Raw genomic sequence first — 21,169 nt, 5'->3', positions numbered from 1 at the left:
AGATTTAGATAGCTGATGCAGGGGTATATTCATTTAGAGCAGCAAATGGGGAGGGGGGCACTCGGAGGGCGCAATCCAAGCCGTAACTTGAGCGCCAGTTATGTTCCATTGGCTTATAGGCCTGACACTTCAACCGGTGGCATGGTGCACAGGTGGAAGCCTAACCAACCAATGCACATGCACTGCCTAATATACAGTATGCAATATGATGACTAATTTTGGAAGCTAGATGACTAGGTATATGGCACTAGCAGTCCTGCAATTACGTGTGATGATTCATCTGTCATTGAAACATCACCCTTACGTTTCCCCCAGGAACTTACAGTACACTGTTCAGCGGGTATGATTTTTCGTGAGACCCCTGCTCAATCATTTGTGGTGTCAAATTCCTGGGCCAGGGAGGTTACATATTTCTCCTGCAGGTGCCCTCACCTGTGTGAGGTATTTGCTGCAGTAGAGACTGCGTGGAGACTGATGATGGAAAGGCTCCATCACCGGTTGGACTGCTGAAACCCCTATTGAAATTCAGCCAGCTTTACAGCAGCTTTACACCCATAACTTATACGCTATAGGTCGCCCCTTCAACTCAACGGCAATAAGCAAGTCCTCAGTTGATCTGTGTACGGCACTGTACATTACTTGGATGACTATTTTCATCTTGAAAGTTTCTAAACACATTGCCACAACTGCTCTCCAAATATACATCAAGAAAAGTAAAAACATCCCCTAATTTAGACTTTTGTATTGGAGAGAAAAGGGTTTGCTAAGAAGGATGATTGCAGCCTCTGGGATACTATACAGGCAGTTAGACTTTTTTTCAAAGAAAACAAGCAGAGCTATGTGGATAAAAATACCAAAAGGGAAGGTTTTCCTGCACTGAAAAGGCAGCTGTGGGTGGCAGTCATAATGGAGGAATATTTGTGGCCAACCAAGGGCTCCTCCCAAAATGTTTGTTTGTGTTCCCCTTCTACCGATGGGGACGCACAGAGGCAGGAATGTGAGCCATATCTGATGCCGCTCTGTCAGCGCGGACTAAAAGCGGGGGTGCATTAGGGGGGAACTGTCACGATTCATTTCAGAGTCATGCATGATGCCGTTCGAGAATGAGAATTCCCGATTCAAAATAAAATGCTCTGAAACACTAGACATGTCACAGCATGGATACCCCCCCTCCCACCACACATATGAATCACACTTCAAATTGGGGAAGCAAACCTTTGAACTTTGCTGTGCACATCAAGGGTCAAGCCAACAGGGAAGTGAAGACAAAATGATTGTTTATGGCCAGCTTGACCTTCACCCAGCTTTAGATAAGACATTCCTCACACAGCATCAGGGCTTCATCCTTGCCTGAAACTCTTCCTTCAGAGGCTGTCAAATGCTTGCTACTGATATGGGGGAGAGCTGAAAATGTTGTCAAGCACTACTTTGTAGACAGTTTTTATTGCACTTGACAGTTCCTCTGTACCCTCTCATAATTGCTGTCTTTTGCTACCTTACTTGTTTTGTATCTATTCAGCCCTTGAGCCAACATTGTGTTGATAAGAGCCTTTAAATATTTGCCTCAATTCTTTTGCCCTATGATGTCACGAGGTTAGAACTTTCCGTGTTTGAGCACAGAGGGAGAATCCTCCATATATGTGCCCATATAAGGGCCCTCTGGTGTAATGGCTCTGTGTAAGCGAGGTGAAGAGACGGAGAGGGGCTAGGGTACCAAGGCCTTTTTTTATGAGGTCTAAGGATGTACTTGATACTTTCCATTCCATAGGGCTATAAAACATTTTGGTATGCGCTTACAGCTGAGCCACTGTTCTCCCCCATTACACGCTTGCCTCTCAGAACGTTCTGGCACACAGAGACATAAAACAATGACAATTAGAGGAGGATGTTATACTAGCGATGGAGTGCTGTAGTCGTGTATATCATGTTCAGTTCTGACATTGTCTGGCATTATTTTTGACATGGCATCAAAAAAGACGAAAAGCCCTGAAGTGCTCTCAAGAGAATATATCAGGGGCTTTTTGAGTTGGATAAATCTCACCATTCCCTTTTCTGAGGAAAAAATAAATAAAGTTGAAAATTGAATTAGAAAGTGAAGGTTTAAAGCTTGTTTACGTGAATGGACTCCAAAACCCGAAATGTCCAAAGCAAAGCCATAATTTGGAGCCTGCGTGAGAATATGTGGTGCTGAGACATTCCAGTGCGGTTTTGGGTGAACGTTTGAGAGTTGACAGGATGTGTGGTGTGACTGGTGGTCTTCCTATACGGTGAGGAATGCCCCCGGAACCATCTCTGCAAGTACCTGCATTCCCCACAACAAAGCCTCTGTCTATGAACCCTGTTTTTGTTCAGATGCTGTGACTGTTCTCCAGCCAGACTATAAGGCTCAGGTAGCAAACTGTAAAGCAGTTGTGCAAAGTCATAAAACGACTGTGTACGAATGCACAAGACATGAGAATAAATAGACATCCAACTAGTGTGGTCTAGCTGGTTCCTGCCCTAAGGCCTTAGCTGTCTAAGATAACAACGTATGATAAGAGTGTAATTATCCTCTGAGGCTGCTGAGCGAAAACATCTCTCCCGTCAAGAGAATGGGAAAAGGTCTGAGGACAGAGAAAACGATGTAGGTTTGGGATGACGCCCTGGATCTCTCGTTAAAATAAAAATCAAGAGTCGTCTCTGGGTCAGCCTTCAGCTGGGTAAATACGGCAGCGGAAGACTAGGATGGGGTCACATTGATTAATCACTCTGGTCTGTTCTTAGTCTAAATCCACTCAAGAAAAATGGCATCGGAGTACAGAAAAATTCTGCTGAGCATTCAGTGGAGCTGTTTATTCAGCTTTAATACAGGGTGGGGAAGCCACAGGATTGAGAGAGAGAGAGAGAGAGAGAGGGAGGGAGAGAGAGAGAGAGAGAGAGAGAGAGAGAGAGAGAGAGAGAGAGAGAGAGAGAGAGAGAGAGAGAGAGAGAGAGAGAGAGAGAGAGAGAGAGGGGGGGGGGGGGAGAGCAGGAGCCAAGGACTTTTCTGTGCAGAAATGAGGCCTCTCATCTAACTGGCCTTCAAGAAAGTTTCCTTATTAAGACAGAGCGGGATTGGATGGACGAGTGTTACATTTCACTCTCTACAGTTTATATCCCGGGAGACACGACCGATCAGTTCCAGTCTGCAGCACAGAATGAAGCAGACAGTTCTGCTCTCCCACGGCTCACAACTCAACACTTTGTTTCATTCTTTCAGAAATGATCTAAAACCAGCAAAAAGGAGGGGAAAAATCAACTGCAGACTCTGGGAAAGGCCGTGTTTGGAAGACTTGGGTGTTGGGGAGCCTCAGAGCATACAATTTAATTGATACACCTTCTGTTACTTGCGAGAGTTTTCCAAAATTAGCCCCCCACTTCCAGGCTCTGGCCCAAGATAGCCCCTGCTGTCACTGCTGACTAAGAAATGCCATGCCGTCCTTACATGATGGTTAAATGAGCTGCTGTGCCGTCTCAGGAGACACGGACAGCAAATGCTGTCACCCAACAGAAGGACAATCTGAAGGTGACCGACCTGCCGTGAGACCAGCCCACACTGTATATCAAAGCACATGCCAGCTGTTGAAATATATCTGGTGAAATGGCAGAATTCTGACTTCTTGAAGACGTACTCAACTAATGACCTAGAATGCGGGGGGACCTTCTTGCAATGTGACACTCCAAAATATTTGCTTTACAATGTATGACAAGGGCCGAAGGGCATGAATGATGAACCAGCTATAAGACCACTTTTACAGTCGCCTCTCAAATAGCCTCTGGCTGTCAACCATCTGACCCCTATAGTGTCTCTATTCTGGGGTGAACCTTTGGCGAAAATAGCAAATCTAGCTTGTAGGAAAAATGAGGGGGACTAGTATAGAGCCCTGGGGGACTCCATGAAATATAAATAATAATAAATACAGCTAATTTGAAGCATCTATGTATCTTTCTGTCGAGTCCAGCAATGTTTTGTGTATGAATAACCAGGCCAGCAATGTGTCGATGTGTGTCCCTGAGCAAGGCTCCTAACCCCTAATTGCTCCCTGAGCGCCACACTAGCAGGCTGCTCACTGCTCCTTGTAGTTATTATAGGATGGGTAAAATGCAGAGGACAAATTTCACGTATGTGCAAATATACAGTGACAAAAGAACACCCCAAGGAGTGGGGACCAAAATATTATTATTCCAATGCATTGCAACGTCGTAAGCTTGTAGACTGGCTAGTTCCAATGAAGAGATTTGGTGATTTGGCGTAGAAAGGAAATACTATTGTTTATTGTATGTTTATTGTTTATTAGGATTAGCTTTTGCCATGACAAAAGCTAATCTTCCTGGGGTCTGGCACAGAGAAACATTTGAACAAAAACATTAATAACATCAACTTTACAATCACTATAATCTAAATAAAAATAAGAAATAAAGATGCAATAAAAGTAGTACAATTAAAACTAAACCAAAATCATGTACACATGTAACGTGCCTCTGGGGATTAGTACAGGCTTATTTGCATTAGGTGTTCTTTTAACTTTTTCTTAAAGGTGAATTTTGTGTTTGTATTAGTTATGTAATTACTAGGCGATGAGTTCTATCCTATTACAGATCTATAGAATAGACAATAGAAGATTTGTTATTGGTCTAGGTTCTACCAGATAACCTGAACTGGCTTGTTTAGTCATATGGTTATGTTCATCTCTTATGTATCCTACCTGGTCAAAGAAATACTGTGTTTTTTGTCAATTAAAACATGTCTGAAAAAGGTGAGATTACGTGAATGTAATCTATTCTCAACAGTAAACTATGGTAGATTTCTGTGCATTTCTACGTGTGTGCTTGGAGTACTGGAGAGCCAATTTGGCAGCATTGTTTTGAGCTGCAATGTTTGTATGTCTTTCTTCGTAAAGGATGACCAAATGACTGGGCAGTACTCAAGGTGTGACAAGACTAAAGCAAGGAGTTACTTACTAGGACCTAGTATAAATGCCTGGGGGACCCCGCTCAACTAAGTATACAGGGTTTAAGTGCTTAAGTGGTTAATGTGGACGCAGAGAGACCCCAACCCGACAGTGACCAGTTCCTGGTTATGAAACCACAAAAGATATCCCTACAGGGACTGTTTACTATTCTCATCAGGACAGGTAACAGACTGGATGTTAGATGGTTTATGGAGCCAGTGTACTGGGAGAGCCCTCACTGATGGCCTAAAATAGTCATGCGTTCCAGCCTGGAGACCTCTCCAAGATCCATCAGATGCCGTCAACACAGTTTATGTTAGGGAGCAAAACCTTCTCAAGATAGATTCCTGACTGTCCACGCAAGAGGGGGGAACGCATGTATGAGGGGCACCCTGTATCGCAATGATCTCACTGGTTTAGGTACATTACAATCCTAATTGGCTACTGCCCTTTATGGTATATACACATTAATATATTGGGGGAATTTACTGTGTAGTGGCTTAGGGATTTTATAGTGAGCCCTTTCGTTTTCATTTCACCCCATTGTAATTAGGAATCCCTTCCAACCATGGAGCAGGTAGAGATTGTTTTTTCATTGATGGCAATTTGACAAGGCAGGATACCTTTGGTTGCTGCAGGAATGGAATTTGTGACCTTCTGGTCTGATGGTGGTCTCTACTTAATTGACCACCCTGAAGGGCTTTATGAAAGATTTACGTATGGATAGGCTGCGATAAAACACATGTAACATAACGCAGAGGTATGCCATGGGTGTGTGTGTGTGTGTGTGTGTGTGTGTGTGTGTGTGTGTGTGTGTGTGTGTGTGTGTGTGTGTGTGTGTGTGTGTGTGTGTGTGTGTGTGTTTGGGGGGTGGGGGCATTGGCAAACCAGCTGTCAAAATACCTAAGAAAAGAAAAATGTCTGTGAGGTTTGGGTAATTTCTTCTTCACAACCTTCTCTATAACATATGAATGTGCAACTTGACTTAGGGGATTCAATTCAAATAAACCAGCTCTCCGCCATGGGGTCTGCACAATGTGGACCATCCTACCGCAAAGGGCCAAAGCTAAACACCAACTACACAGTAGAATCCTAAGTGTTCATTCAACTCAAGAGTGTACAAATGGAACCAAATGGACCTGAACACTCAAGATTTGACTGTGTACAGGGGCTTTCACTTTGCTGCGCCTTCTCTCTCTCTCTCAGTCTACAGCAAACACCATCAGGGCTCCAACACAGCCTGTTGAAAAAATGTGACCCAAAACCAAATCAGATTCCTTTTTACTGACATGCAATTTTTTTCTCTCCACTAAACCCTGCTTCCCCTTTCTCTACAGGAGGAGAAGGAACAGATCCATTTGGCTCTGGGCGGTCACTGCTTCTCTATTGCCTATTTGGTAGATGAGAAAAAACACAATGCTATTGAAAAAAACTAAAACTAAACAAAAAGATCAGCAAAGCAGACCGAGGCCATTCACATGATGGGTTTCTGCCATCCTGAAAATCCAGACAGTGCTGTCATATGTTATAAACGACTTGTGTCTGTTTAGTCTAGTGATAGAACTCTATAGGCAAAATCCCCAAAACCAACAGAAACGCTGATACTGATACTGAGTTTATTATTACCAAAATGATGATTGTGCAATTGACCCAATTTCTTTCTATAAATCTACACAACACTTGACACATAACACACCTCTAAGTTAGAAGTACAGTATATAATATATAGTAAGGTATAACCAACAGAAAAGCTGATATATTGAGATTATTATTACCAAAATGATGGATCTGCAATTGACCCCATTTCTCTCAATAAATCACCCGAAACATAACACACCTCTGAGTTAGAAGTATATAATATATAGTAAGTATAGATTTAAGATCCCACTCAAGAGCCACGTGTGTATATATTCCTGCTCTGTGGCAGCTTGCACAATGCTGAATTTGACTTGATCTTCCAAAAAAAGTAAAGGTGGGATGTGACCTATTGTCAGATAGTTTTACCATGGCCTGGCATGGTTAATCATCGTGAACTTAAGTGTGGAACAAGGCATGGAATAAATAGCTGCCAGGCTGTGAGGATTAGGCACAGCACAATCCATACCACCTGCAATGAAGTAACAACTCCACACAGCTAAAACAACACATTTGGCAGGTCAGAGTTCCTTGGTGTGGGTGCTAGGATCAATGCTTGTCCCATGGGCCTTTTGGAAACCTACAAAAACCCTATCGGTGGCTGTGTCGTTATTAATGGCATGCGCTGTGGTGTAAGAGATCAGACATCAAACCTAGTGCCGACACGGTGCATCTGGTCTACATACATGAATGAGCTGGATAGGGGTGAATGGGCAGGAACTCTCTTGAATGTCAACAGATGAGCTTCTAGCTAGCGTGGCCTCCATTCAGGCATTGGAGAAACTTCATCAGGAGTCTTCGTTCTTTGACTATGCTTGCTCTATCGTAAAAAGAGGATTCTTGATTAATGTTCTCCATAGCAAGATAGATAAATCTATGCCATATGGATGAATCTATCAACCTATCATCAGTCAAATAAGATAGTTAGATAGACTCTGTGCATTCCAGCCATCTGTCTAGCAATTGCGAAATTGTAGTCAAATATTCGTATTAAAGTTTCTTCAAGGCTAGACAGATAAATATAGAAATAAGAAGCCAGAGAGAAAGAGAAGGTACAAATATGAAAGAATGAAGACATGACAAGAAAACAAAATAATCTCTATTAGCTAGAACAATCATAGTGTGGCCACTGGGGTATTCACGTTTCTGTGCCAAGTGCACATTTTGCAGGGCAGGACTATAAAAGTGTGGCCTGTGTGGAAACTTGATTGCAATACAGTGGTTTGCAAATCCGTCTGCAATCATTACATGGAGTTCATGACAATAAGTGGACAGTCTGGGCTGCATCATGGGCTCCGCTAAACATTACTCATATAGGGAGGCTGTTGATAGCTCATAGCGAGAGCTTGAGTTAACCAGACAAACATCCTCCTGTTCATCATCCTATGGACTGGTATGTGTGGAGGAGAGACAGAAAAAGAGAGAGGGCGAGAAAGGAAAAAAGATAGAGGCAGAGCAGAAACACACAGAGAGAGAGAGAGCGAGAGAGAGAGAGAGAGAGAGAGAGAGAGAGAGAAAGAGAGAGATGTGGTGGCCGAGCGGCACTCCCTGTTACACACATGGCTTGAGTTTCCCCTCTCCACTGTGTGGCCGGGCCTTGCATGAGACCCAAACAGTGGAACAGCCAAATATGGTGTTCATTAGTAAGGTTCTGTGTATTGTGCGAGACACCTCTAACCATCCTTTCTATGCCTAATTTATGCTCCGTCGTATGGCGGTCACGCACCTAAATTAACAGATCTACAAGGCCACAACAACAAGGACGAACTATAAATCAGGCTATAGCTACACTGTATACACTCTAGGCACTGATCAGAGCAATCAGTCTTCATTTCTCAACTCCCTTGTCCAGATCGGGCTATGCGCTGACATGCGCAGCTGCAATATCACAATGTCTCCCATATATCTAATGCTGCAACGCTGCAAAGTCAGAAGCCTGTTCTATGGATGGATGGAAAAAAAGGAGGAGAAAAAAAGTTATGCTATGACCATAATTGGCCTGATCCCATCACGCTCAACTATGCAGGATAATACTGACATCTACTGGAAAGAATTTGCGATGACAGATTAACAAGTGATGTGAGATAATAGACACATAAAGCACAAAAGAATCAGAACTCAGCTGGTTGTTTCAAGTTTTTTTTTTCTTTTTGTTGTGGATACAAAAACAAAAATACTTTTGTGACCAGATAAATATTATACATACAGCATGAAATCATAAAAACAAATGCAGTCTGTTAAAGAAAGCACAACACTTACTCATAACATATAGCTAGTAACTTTTCCTATTCCAGTTAATACTTAAGACAAATTGCTTAGACAATATACCTCAGGATAACATTTGTTGATAAAAAAAAGGAAAAAAAAGAAACTTATAGTGGTTAAACAATGAAGCAAGGAACTTATTCAATCCAAGATTTACTGTGAGGGACTTGGTAATGTAATGAATGTCAAGGCAGAGCCATATCTGATGTTTATTTTTTAATCACATCTTGCCACATGCTCATGGAATGCAGTGTAGTGTTAGTCCTCCAAAATAGTCTCCAAGTCCTAAGGTATCTGGGTATGCCCTTATTAGCCCCTATCAGTACTGTAGGTAACATGGCACACAGATGGCATAGGACTATAGTAGGTGACCATTTAATAGCCAAACACTGTAAAATCCTGAGTCTTCATTTAACTCTAGTTGTGTACAAATGTAACCAAATGGACCCGACGGGTCCATTTGGTTACATTTGTACACTCCCAGAGTTACAAATGGATAAACACTGAGGATTTGACTGTGGTCAGGCATAATGTTCTGATCCAGGAAGGACAAGGCGGATGATCTCGTCCAGTCCACTGCTCACATAGCAGACTCACAGTAAGGCACTAGTACACAATGCAGACCAGACACTGACAAGAATGGACAGAGGAAGCATACTACACAGTAAAAATACGGCGTGTTCATTTAAATCTGGGAGTTAAATCAACAACGCCCGTAAGGGTCCTGTGTGCATGATGCCTTACCACCGTATTATACAATAACCTACTGCACAAACAGAATAACTATTGAATAATTGTTTTCTTAATCAGATTTTCAAGCAAAAAATGTCTCTGTCAGGAGAGTGTCCTACATTGCCGTTATGGGAAGCCATTCATCGCGTTCCTCAGTGCATACGGGGGGTCTCAGTGCATTCCACAGTGCATTCTGCAGCCTTCCTCTCGTTTATTAGCCCAGAGCGAAACATGACAGCAGCAGCAGCACACAATCTTTCACTAAAATACGGCACAGACTCTCATTGATTGGCTTAAGAGCATTTAGCGTTAACGTATTGCTATAGATAGGCGTCTCTAAGTGAAAATGTCCCTACCATGATGAGCCAACGGCGACCGGCGGTGAGTAATGAAACAGTGGGGGCTCCTTAACAAAATCCTGGCTACCGTCAGCAGGACTGGAATTAAAACACCACGGACAAGAAAGAACAAACATAACAAACAATGTAAACACAGGTTTCCCCGCACAGCTCGGAGTGTGCATGAGAGAAGGAGGAGTGGCAGGGGGGAGAGGGGTAACAAGGCAGTGTTCTCAAGGACAAGAAAGATTTAAAGATATACCTTAGTTCTTTGCCCAATCCACATTTCACCTGGCTTGGGTTCAAAGCAGACAGTTTCTTTAGACATCAGACTGTTATCACTGTATTCACATATGGGATATTACATTGTGGATTATTGACTACTACAGCTTTATCATCCGCTTCCATCAGATTAACGCACGGTTTGGTCTTAAGCTGAACTTTCCCCCTCCCAATATATTTCCATCAAATCTCACAGGTAAAGGTTTGCCAGTTCAACAGCAAACCCCAAGTTCATGTTCACATTAGTAAAATACAATACTACTCTATTGGTTAGTAGCTTCATTGATATGTATATATAGCCATTATGGTGCATGCAAGACGGTCCTGCCGAGAGGTCCTGCCATTTGATTGGCTACGATGGATGGGTGTTGGATGTGGAACAGAACTTAGGGATCCTCGTGTTAGTTCTGTCTCATCTCATGACTATTTGCTCTACACCTGCCGTTTGTTGTCACATTCAACAAGTATTTGGAACTTTTCTTCACTCAGAACAATGTTGATCCATGATTGTTATGTAGAGTAACACTCACAAGCAGTAATGCCTAATATCATATAACCTATCATGATCATTAAGATATACAGTCTTACCTCTGCTTATAGTGACAGCTATAACCACCCTCTCTTTATCGAAGTCTGACATATTGACATATACACGCACACGCACACACACACACACACACACACACACACACACACACACACACACACACACACACACACACACACACAGGAGAGCACAGGCACTTGTTCCTCTTGCCGAACAGACCTGTATCAAGTGGCGAGTATAGTCATCAGTTACATGAGGGGGAACAAAAAAAAGCAGCCAATTGCGCATTGGCCATGTCGCTCCGTAACGAGAAGCAGTCCAATCAGATGCCCAACGTGCTGCTGGCTCAGCCAATCAGCCCTCGTCTTCCCTCAGTTCAGTGGGCAAGAACTTGTACTGCTGCTGCCTGATCTGAGCCAACTTCTTCCTGGCCTCCTCCAGCTCTCGCTCCTTCCTCAGCATCTCCTCCTGGGCAGCAATAATCTGGAGGAGGAGGAGAAGAGGAATACTTCGTCAAACAACTTCCAGCAATAGGGGTGCAATAGCTAATTGAACTGATCAAATTAATTGATTATAATAAAAAACATATTGTTTTTTTTAGATCAAACATCTAAAAAAATAAATCATAAACAGATCTACAATCTAACAACGTGATGTGATGTGATGCGTTGCGATGCATTGTGAGCTTGTAGATTGGTTATTTTCACTATTTTTGCGTGACATTGGTGTACGACAAAGTAAATGTGTTTGATTAAATGGTTAATCAGTCTAATCAATTAATTGATATTCTCGACTATTCAATTAATCACAAGAGTAATCGATAAAAGGAAAAGAGGAAAAAAGAAAATAATCGATAGATGCAGCAATCCAGCAATAGGCCTTACTGGTGCTATTTGGGTACAGTAGATGCAAATGAAGTTTGACCAATGACAAATAGGACCACCAGAATACCCTTTGAAGAATACATAGAGAGAGAACATGCTGTATACTGTAGTGTAATGCAATCTTGTTAACACAAAAATGCTCATAAGGACTGATTTCCCCATAGTTTGGGAACATCTGGATACAAACTCTAAACAATCACTTTCCATCAGATTCAGAACACTGGAGATTTGGCTTGTTCCTTCTCACAGACTTTCCAAGTCATGGTTTCTTTAAAGCGGGTTATTGAAAACCTATAATCAGCACAGTTTGTCTGTGGCAACAAATGGAATTTCAGTAATGTAAGTATGGAGTGAGCATGTATTTATTTTTCTTGATTTGGGAGGGTGGGCTATGAGTGCCTTAGGAAAAACTAGCTTTGCGACAGATGTCCCTGGAGGGGTGCGAACTAAATCTGTGTGTGTGTGTGTGTGTGTGTGTGTGTGTGTGTGTGTGTGTGTGTGTGTGTGTGTGTGTGTGTGTGTACGTACGTACAACCTTCACACACACTTGCATTTACTCTCACACATATACATGCTGACACACACACGGGTTCAACCACTCCAGATGAAAACTAAAGCTTTGTGCAGAGGGGGCCCCAGGCTTCCTGAATAAGTAGCCATCAACTCTTCAATTACATTCCGTTTGGCCATGGATGAAAAGGAAGTGGATAAGTCGTTCGGTCTAAAGGAGGAATGTGAAAACCCTTCAAGAGAGTCGTGCATGCAGCTGTGGATGCCTGGTAAACCACAGCCCTGAAATACAGCTGATGGGCTGTTTGTCCACAGCGGCTCACCGCTGTTTCACAATCAGTTACAGTACAGATGCAATGACCAAGACGTTCAACTAGCTGTAATGTCAGGAGTTGAACATAAGAAGGGTTAGAGGCACCCTGGGAGAAAAAAAAAGTCCAAACGGTGAAAAGGGGAATGAGATGTATTTTTTTCACTCCCTTTTCTGGTAACCATTTGTAACAATTTTGTCGCTATGCCAATTCATTCCTCGCTGCACATTTCCATCACAGTTGCCACTGCATTGTACACAACTGGCTCACCTGCCACTGAGAAGCCCTCACCGTCCAACTCCTTCTGTTCAACACCCCTCACTGACAGGCACCACACCAGCTCATAGGAGCATGTGCTACGACAAAGACCACCCTCCCCACACAGCTTCCTTCCACCGAAGACAGGCCAAATGTATTCATATTATAGACGCTTGGCAAGACGGATGCACCACGTTGGATTCGAACCCCTCGACTCTGTGGTGGTGGACAGATACTTGCACCACCCTCGAGTGCAAGATTTCTGCTTTGACGCCAATATTCTGTGACTCTATTGCCTTACCTGCGCTATGCCGCCAACAAATTTGGTCTTGACCACCACACTGTCATCATCTGCCTTGTCAAATGCTGCTTTTTGCGCTGCCTTCACCAGGTTGTCTGAAGCCCGCTTCACTGCGTTGCCAGCCACCTGTAGTGAGAGGAGGAGTCAAAGTTAGCGCTGTTGAGTAAACATTCCGCAAAAATAACCAATGTATAAGCTCACAACACATCGCTTTGCGACGCGTTGTGAGCTTGTAAATCGGCTATTTTTGGTGAAGAGATTTAGGTTAAGGGTTTAAGTGGTTAAGTGTGTCAATGAAACAGCAGTGCCAAGATCGATGTGGTTACCTGCAGCCTCCGCATAGCCTCAGAATCCTGGTCAGCCTTCACCTTACAGGCCACAAGGAGCTGAGCTGTGGATGCTGCTACCTGCTTGGCCGAGGAGATGAGCTTCTCCTCGCTAGCATGGCCCTGGACCGACGCGTTGGCCGCCTCACACAAGTTACTGGTGGCTGCTGCAACCATACGCGCCTGAAGGGAAGAGTCAGGTAAAAGAAACCTGAGTACAGGCTCAACTCAACATGCACTTAAGACCTAGTATCTGTTACTCAGAATAACTCACAGCTGATATGAGGCCTTGTGACCACTGGCCGTCATCCACTGCATTAGCAAGGTTGGCTCCAACCTGGAGGGCAGAGGTTGAAAAGACATGGTTTATTAGCTCGCTACTCTCTCTTGTTTGTGGGATGTGAGCGTCTGAGTGGGTGTTCACTGACCTTGCCTTGTGCCACCAGCTCTCTCTGAGCGGCTGATGCAGACTTCACCAAAGCGCTGGTCGCAGCAGCAATGGACTTTGCTGCTTCTAGGATCTGCTCCTCAAAATCCAGTGTCTCATCTGCCTGCTGAAAGCACAACCACGCATCAGTTTAGACTTTAGGTTTCGGTTAATGCACAAAACAATGCAAATGTTTCTGCTAGAGCATCACCACACAGTCAAACAGAAGCCCTATGAAGATCAACAACAACAACATTAGCTCATGGGGATGTTTTACAAAATGGCCATCTCTGCCTCAGTCAACGACAGATCATTGACCACCGATCTCCATTAACATTTAAGGCACACGTGGCTGGAGACAGGGCGGGACACTGTAGGAATATGTTTGATATATAGTTGGACTGAATAACAACCTAATATATCAAACATATCAGACAGAGCCCTGCAGAGACGGCTTCCAGGTCTACAACGGTCAGAGAATTGAGTGGGGGGTACATGCTGGGGCTGCAGAACAGGAGAGACACTCCCTCTGCTGGGTCGAGGGCAAACAGGAAGGAGAGGACGCATGGAGAAGGAATTATGGAGGAAGAATAAGGAGGAAGAAGGGAGAACAAAAGGAGTTTTAGTTACAGATATTTGATGCGCTGAACTCCTGTACCTTTTACGGGTTCAGACAAGTGTTGAAATGTGATCAGGCCTTTGCTGTAATGGCCACCAGAATTACGTAAAAAAAAAAATCCTCATCTCTCGATGTGTGCATTGTGCATTCATTTAGATGTTTCCTCTATGTTTATTTATTTGTTTCTTTGTTTTAATTAATACATTGATTAAAGCACTTGGTAACTTAATGTTCAGAATGTGCTATATAAAACTTATTTCCATTATTTACTTACTAATTGCCTTGTAGTAGAACTGGAAGCAATATTCAGACATAGCACTAGAGGGAGACACAGACATCCAGAAAGTCTTTAGCCAGCCTTAGTAAGCCTCCCTCATAATGTTTTTTAATAAAATACATAAATACTAATATTGATAATAATAAAAAGTGCCTCATAAGTGCAGTATATAAATATGCAATTATGGCACGACACAGACTTAGACACAGTTCCTCCATGAAAATTGGAAGCTCCTGGATACTGTTGTTTTGTAACAGACAGACAGACAGACAGACAGACAGACAGACAGACAGACAGACAGACAGACAGACAGACAGACAGAGGAGTGTAAGTGAACTCACAAGCAGTATATACAGTACAGTACTAGAGGAGGTATATAGACAAGGGGTTAAAGCACTCAAGGCACAGGGAAAGACATTGGGATTTAGCTATCCAGTCTACAAACACAGGTAAAACAAACAAGACAATCGTGCAGTCAACACACCACTAACTTCACCACATGTTATAGAGAGCCTTTGCACAAAGCTAGGCAACTTCTGTCTCATCAAGTAACGGCAACTATCATGTACAGTATGGTGTTTTGTTTGAATCTTTTCTGCCAATTTTTGTTATTTTTATTTTTTGCGTAACGGAACCTTATGGGATTGTGCAATAACAGGCTCTCTGGGTTCAGCTTAGAAAAGAGGAATGCTGCAATAAAACAAAGGAAATAGGTTCAATAAGACAGATGACCCCTCCTTCAATAAGGGCCACGAAGAGTTCATCACACATTTGAACTTGATCCAACACAAGCTTCAGGACCAGGCGATGTAATTGCGTCTCCTGGCAACATAACTCAAAATACTCTCCCAAAGAGCACTACTGTAGATTACGCCCTAAATGAATGTTCTGATTCTGCATCAGGAGTTAGTTCAACAAAGCTCTCTGTCCGAGTCAAAATAACAAAAGCCCTTTTTGTTTTAATTTGAAAGACGTCAAGATATCTGCCGAGTCAATGGAAAAGATGACTCCACTTCAAAGTCACAGTCACCTCTTCCTTCCTCTGGTCCATGTTGCCCTTCCTGCTGATTAATGTGTACCAAATGGGAAAGGCAGCAGCAGGGAAGGCGAGCACTGAGAGGGGGCTAATACCTTCGGTTTGGCCCTGGGTTTCAGCTGCTCTAGTTTCTTGGCTGCAGCTTCGATGGAGGCTGCGGCCCCTAGGAGTTCAGTCTCTGCGATGACAGTGGGGTCTTCGGGGTCCACCCATTCTGAACCTGAAAAAACAAAACAAAATAGATCATCATACACTTTATAAGAACAGACTACAAAAGCACCACTAAATCTAACCCAAGTCTAAGTCTTTTCGTCATTTCGAAACACACCGATTGTCGGCTGTCAAACAATGTCACAAAACATGTCACAAAACATGTCACAAAACATGTCAAAACACACTATAGTCTAACGTTTTTGTTTGCTATTCAATAATGAAATCCAGACATGCATAATGATGGTGCAACCCGACCTCTCTGAACTGTAACAAGAGTTCACCAGCTCGATCTAATTCCAAAGTTGCAATCGGGCTATTCAGAGGCTACATGAATGCCTCTAAGTTAAATAAGATGGGCTAAGAGAACAAATGCACATTTGATGGATCATTGTCTTTTTATAGGTTTTAAAGTGGCCATAAAATTGAGTTGTTTGGGAACAGCTTGGGGAAGCAGATGGAACGATGTTTTGGTAGATTATCTTCAGCCCAGGGGAAATCTGCTCTACACCCCTCCACCTCCCCCTAGTCCCCTTTCCCCCTTCTGAGTGCATGAAAGGTGATCTGCAGGAACAAAACACACTATATTCCACTTACCTCCATCTGAGGCAAGGAAAAACAAGGAAAGGAAAGAGAGAGAGAGAGAGAGCGAGAGAGAGAGCAAAGGAACATTAGAGAGGTGAAGTGGATAGCCCCGTTGGGTCTTGGGCTATACGCTGAAATCTAATTCTCACCCAAACACAATCTATTACTCCTGTCAGAGATATGGCATCTGGTGGCAACACTCCAGTAACTTTGTGTCATAACCACTCTGCAGAGCTCAATTTGGCAAACAATTTTCTCTGCAATTACTCTCCTGTGCGATTTCAACATTCCAAAGCAATTTTCACAACATACAGTATATATACTGTATTATCTAGAGGTGCAGACAGGTTAGGTGGCTTGACTCGGTAATATTATTAATATGTTCCCTGCACAAGAGGATTAGGGCATCTATACTTAATCTCTAACATCTCTATAATTCATGTCATCTGTGGGGTTTTTTGTGTTTTTTTTTTTACTGAGCTGATTTTCAAGGGAATTCTCAAAATCTGAACGCAGCATACACATTCCTCGACCCTTGTGGTTTTCCCATTTTTGAAATGAGGTGGTTAAGTGTGTATGGGGTGTCACTGTCAGAGTGCTGCAGGACTGTGTGTGTATGGGGTGTCGCTGTCAGTGTGTGTGGCCTCACCCTTCATGGCCTCCGCTGTCTGGATGAGTTCTGTCACACACGCTGCTACATGCTTGGAGTGGCCAGTCAGATGGTGCTTCTGCTCTGCGGTGGGCTTTTGGAGCACCTGAAAACACAGGAGACAAAGTCACACACATGCATGGATGCATACATGTGCGCCTCAACATACTGTAATGCATACCACAGATACATTTTTACAGTTCGCGAGTAAATATCCCCTTTTTTTCGTTTCCTACATTAGATAAAAAATAAATATATACACACAAAAAAAAAAACTTTTCATCAATTAAAAAAGTATTTCATAAATAAAATAATCAAATAATTTCAAAAAACATTTTCCTTTTAAACGTATATAAATTAAAAAAAAACTTTAAGAAGGAGTGAAAATAGCAGATCCACAAGCTTGCAAAAAAGTGACGTTGTGAGCTTGTAGATCTGCTATTTTCACTAGTTTGGGTCCTGGGCAAACATCTAATTTCTCCTTTGGGTCTTGAGCTAAAAAGTTTGGGAACCACTGCTGTATACTATGAAGGTTATTTTCAACAGAGACAAAAGTATTATTTTCCCCTGTCATACACTTATTTTTTCTCGAGGAAGCCATTGGATTCCATTCATTCCATTACGATATGAAATCCAACTGAGATGAGCCTTGAACCAGGCATGAGATAGGTAATCCCACTCATTCCCACATAATGAAAAATCTTTTGTTATCATTTTTATCAAAGTCTTTATCTTTGCATTTTGATGCGTTTGAAAGCATGGATTAATTGGTCTAGCTGAAATATCCATTATGCCGACAGAATTATGAGCCGGAGACGCAGAGAAGTTTTATCATCTGAAAGTTTGAATTGGAAAAATAGCTAAATCTGGTGAAATCGAAAACAAATCCTTATAATATGGAAAATGGTCAGCAGAACAGTATTGTCAAGTATATCGTAGGTCATAATCTATATGGGCTGGTGTGGTCATCATTTTTTTTTCTGGGTTTTCTACCTTTATTTGATAGTATACAGTAGACTGACAGGAAATGGGGAGAGAGAGATGGGGTGTGACATGCAGCAAAGGTTGTCGGGATCAGGATTCGAACCTGTGACACGCTGTCAGGCTGCATTAGCAGCCTAGGTGCTCAGACCGCTACGCCAGCCGTCTGGGCCGGTATGGTCATTAATTGATGGTACAAAATAGATAACTCTGAGTAGGCAAAGTCAAATTCTTCTAGGAGACAGAACACACACACTCACACACTCACACTCACACACACACACACACACACACACACACACACACACACACACACACACACACACACACACACACACACACACACACACAAACAAACACAGCTGACCTCTAGCACTTGCTCCAGCAGGTCGATGTATCCAATGGTACACTCACAGCCATATTGGAGGGCCTTGGTCCTCACCTCCTCACTCACCTCTGGGTGGCATGCTGCTTGCTGGGAGGGAAACAACACCATTCAGGTACAGTATGGTACATTTGGAGACGAGAAGACTCCACCACGGGCATGTCAAGAATACATTTTTCACTTAGTGCAGTGACCAACATAATTCTCACTCTAAAGTAGTACTATAGTGACGGCATGGGACAACATCTGACCATACTGTTATGACCATGTGTTAAGATTTGCACACATTTTTTCAGATCTACAAGCTCATAGCGCTATGATCTTGTATATCTGCTATTTTTGAATAGCTAAGGAAATCGTAAAATTACACAGATGTGTTCCCGGTCTTAATGGCGTTGTGATGTCAGCTTCAGCAAACTCACCGCCGTTCGAGTTGCGTACCGAATCTGATAGGGACAGAATCATAAATGACATCATCCCCTCACTTAACATGGTCAAATCCGTCCCCAGTCGTCACTCGTTTGAACTTTCCACCCACGAACACGGCCAATTGTGTTAATTGGAACACCCGGCCAAACTGGATATACAGTGGATGAAGATTTTACATTATTAACACATCCACTGCCAGGCCCGTAGTCCTACGGGCCGTTAAATCCAACCGTTAACTGCCGTTCCCGTAGTCCTACGGGGCGGGTGTTTTCCCATGTTAAATCGTGCAGGTGCAGATTCCGGATTTTTTTTGCACTTCCGGTTTCGAAGGGGGCGGACCGGAAACGAAATAATACTGTTTCCGGTTTTTCTCCCGCCTCCGTTTCCTGTCTAGCGATCAACTTTGGACGCCATTATCTCTGGCTTGTTGTTTTTCTCACCGCATCCACCATTTTAGCGTTTTCCTCTCGTTCTCCAGAATGCAGTGTCGGATCGCGGCACGGTTTTCAGCGTTTTGTTCGGTCGGGTCCCGTGTTTGTGTCGAACCAAATGAACGCGGATTTTAAACGGATTTAGCGGGGCCTATGACGGAATCAAAAAAACAAAAAAGGTAAGAAATAGCTTGGCACTACGATGGACGTTCTGAGATTAGCCGATGGCAGTCAATGTGTTAATTGCTGACTTATCTAATCATGATGTTTATTTAGAATATGTGGAAAACAGAAGAGAATAATTGCACTTTGTTCGAAATCACAGAGAAAAACACTTAAACTGAAAAGCAAAAAAAAAAAACAAGAGGGGAAGAAAAGTTAATTTGTTTAGATACCTGATGAGAAAGAATTCAGTGAAACTCCTCTTTCTCTCTGCTTTGCGGGGAGTGCTGCCAAGAGGAGGACACCCTGACTAATGCTCAGACTAACGCTTGACTTTGAGAAGTTAGTGAGTGAGTCCTGCTGATAGTACAGTACCAGCGGGAGTGGGCCAAGTAAGCAATACCCTGCTGCCCTATCTCCGCCCAGGCAGGCTGGGCTCACGTGTTCCCTGGCAGGCTGGAGTTTTCTGGTGCATAGCCATGTGTATGTGTGTGTGTGTGTGTGTGTGTGTGTGTGTGTGTGTGTGTGTGTGTGTGTGTGTGTGTGTGTGTGTGTGTGTACTTGTATTACTATACTTGTAAGGGCCAAATGTCCCCCCTATTATAGTAGAGTTTGTTAAAAGACATTATGAGAAACATTTTCCAGATCCTCACAAGAGACATGGTTGTTTTATGGTTAAAAAGGAGAAAAAATGGTTATATATAGGGTTAGGATTAGACATTTAGAGGTTAGGGTTGAAGTTTTGCTTGATTTACAGTATACATAGTTGCGCACTGGTGTTGCACACCGAAAATAGCAGAACTTCAAGGTCACAACGCGTCACGCTGCAAGTGTAGATCGGCTATTTCGGCTTTGAGATTAAAAGCGCAAAAAAATACTCTACTGGCATTCATAAAATCGCCATCCAAAAATGATGTCCTCACAAGTATAGTAATACAATGTGTGTGTGTGTGTGTGTGTGTGTGTGTGTGTGTGTGTGTGGCCTCTCGCTAGGCTGTGGGCAGCTGTGGCTTAGCACCTTGCAGGTGGTCAGCATATCCGTGATAGCTTTGCGGCTCAGGTTGGCGGTGACAATCACGTCCTCCTGCTGGGCCGAGTTGCCTGCCGCCACCGCCTTTGCCGTTGCCGTGGTGATGCCCTTTGTCATGCGGATGAACTCCTCCGGCGTGGTGGACTTCTCGGGGATGTCCTTGGACCGGAACACCTGGCGACGGGATGAATCATTCACACTGCTGTTGATGGTACTTTGGTACACACTGTGACTAAGACACAATGCCTTAAAGGGATAGTTAACCCCAAAATGACTTTTTTTCTATCGATTACTCACCCTATGGAGACTTTTTTTGTTTTTGTCACATTCCTAATCCAATAATTTGATGATAAAAATGTGCATTCCTAAGCCAATCAAATTATTGGCTTAGGAATGCAACAAAAACAAAAAATATCCATGAATTTAAGTCTCCATAGGGTGAGTAAATAAAGCAATTGTTTGGGTGAACTATCCCTTTAATATTGTCGCTGCCGGGCAGAAACCTTGTATTTCCATATTTCAACTTTTTATGTTTTTTCCCCTGTAAATGAATGCTCTACTTTGCCATACTACAAAAATAGGCAATCTA

General features: G+C 43.0%; 1 protein-coding gene across 3 annotated transcripts in view; it reads right to left on the bottom strand.

Moving 5' to 3' along the window:
- Positions 1-9,363: 9,363 nt before the first annotated feature.
- The window catches only part of tln2b (talin 2b), a 124,347-nt gene continuing 112,541 nt past the window's right edge, over positions 9,364-21,169 (bottom strand). Inside the window, exons 49-57 of one of the 3 annotated variants that reach the window (XM_084060411.1) lie at positions 20,569-20,754; positions 18,511-18,618; positions 17,163-17,268; positions 15,814-15,938; positions 13,788-13,913; positions 13,634-13,696; positions 13,360-13,542; positions 13,034-13,159; positions 9,364-11,252 (exon numbers count right to left, since the gene is read on the bottom strand). In XM_084060411.1, coding sequence (XP_083916537.1) covers positions 11,124-11,252; positions 13,034-13,159; positions 13,360-13,542; positions 13,634-13,696; positions 13,788-13,913; positions 15,814-15,938; positions 17,163-17,268; positions 18,511-18,618; positions 20,569-20,754 — 1,152 coding nt within the window. In that variant the 3' untranslated portion in view covers positions 9,364-11,123. Of the gene's footprint in view, positions 11,253-13,033; positions 13,160-13,359; positions 13,543-13,633; positions 13,697-13,787; positions 13,914-15,813; positions 15,939-17,162; positions 17,269-18,510; positions 18,619-20,568; positions 20,755-21,169 lie in introns of those variants that run through there. The other 2 variants (XM_084060412.1, XM_084060413.1) reach the window with 2 other exon arrangements.

The sequence above is a fragment of the Gymnoscopelus microlampas genome, assembly GCF_963454915.1.
Source record: "Gymnoscopelus microlampas genome assembly, chromosome: 6".
In the NCBI taxonomy this organism is placed as follows: Eukaryota; Metazoa; Chordata; class Actinopteri; order Myctophiformes; family Myctophidae; genus Gymnoscopelus; species Gymnoscopelus microlampas.
This window is presented reverse-complemented; position numbering and strand designations above follow the sequence as displayed.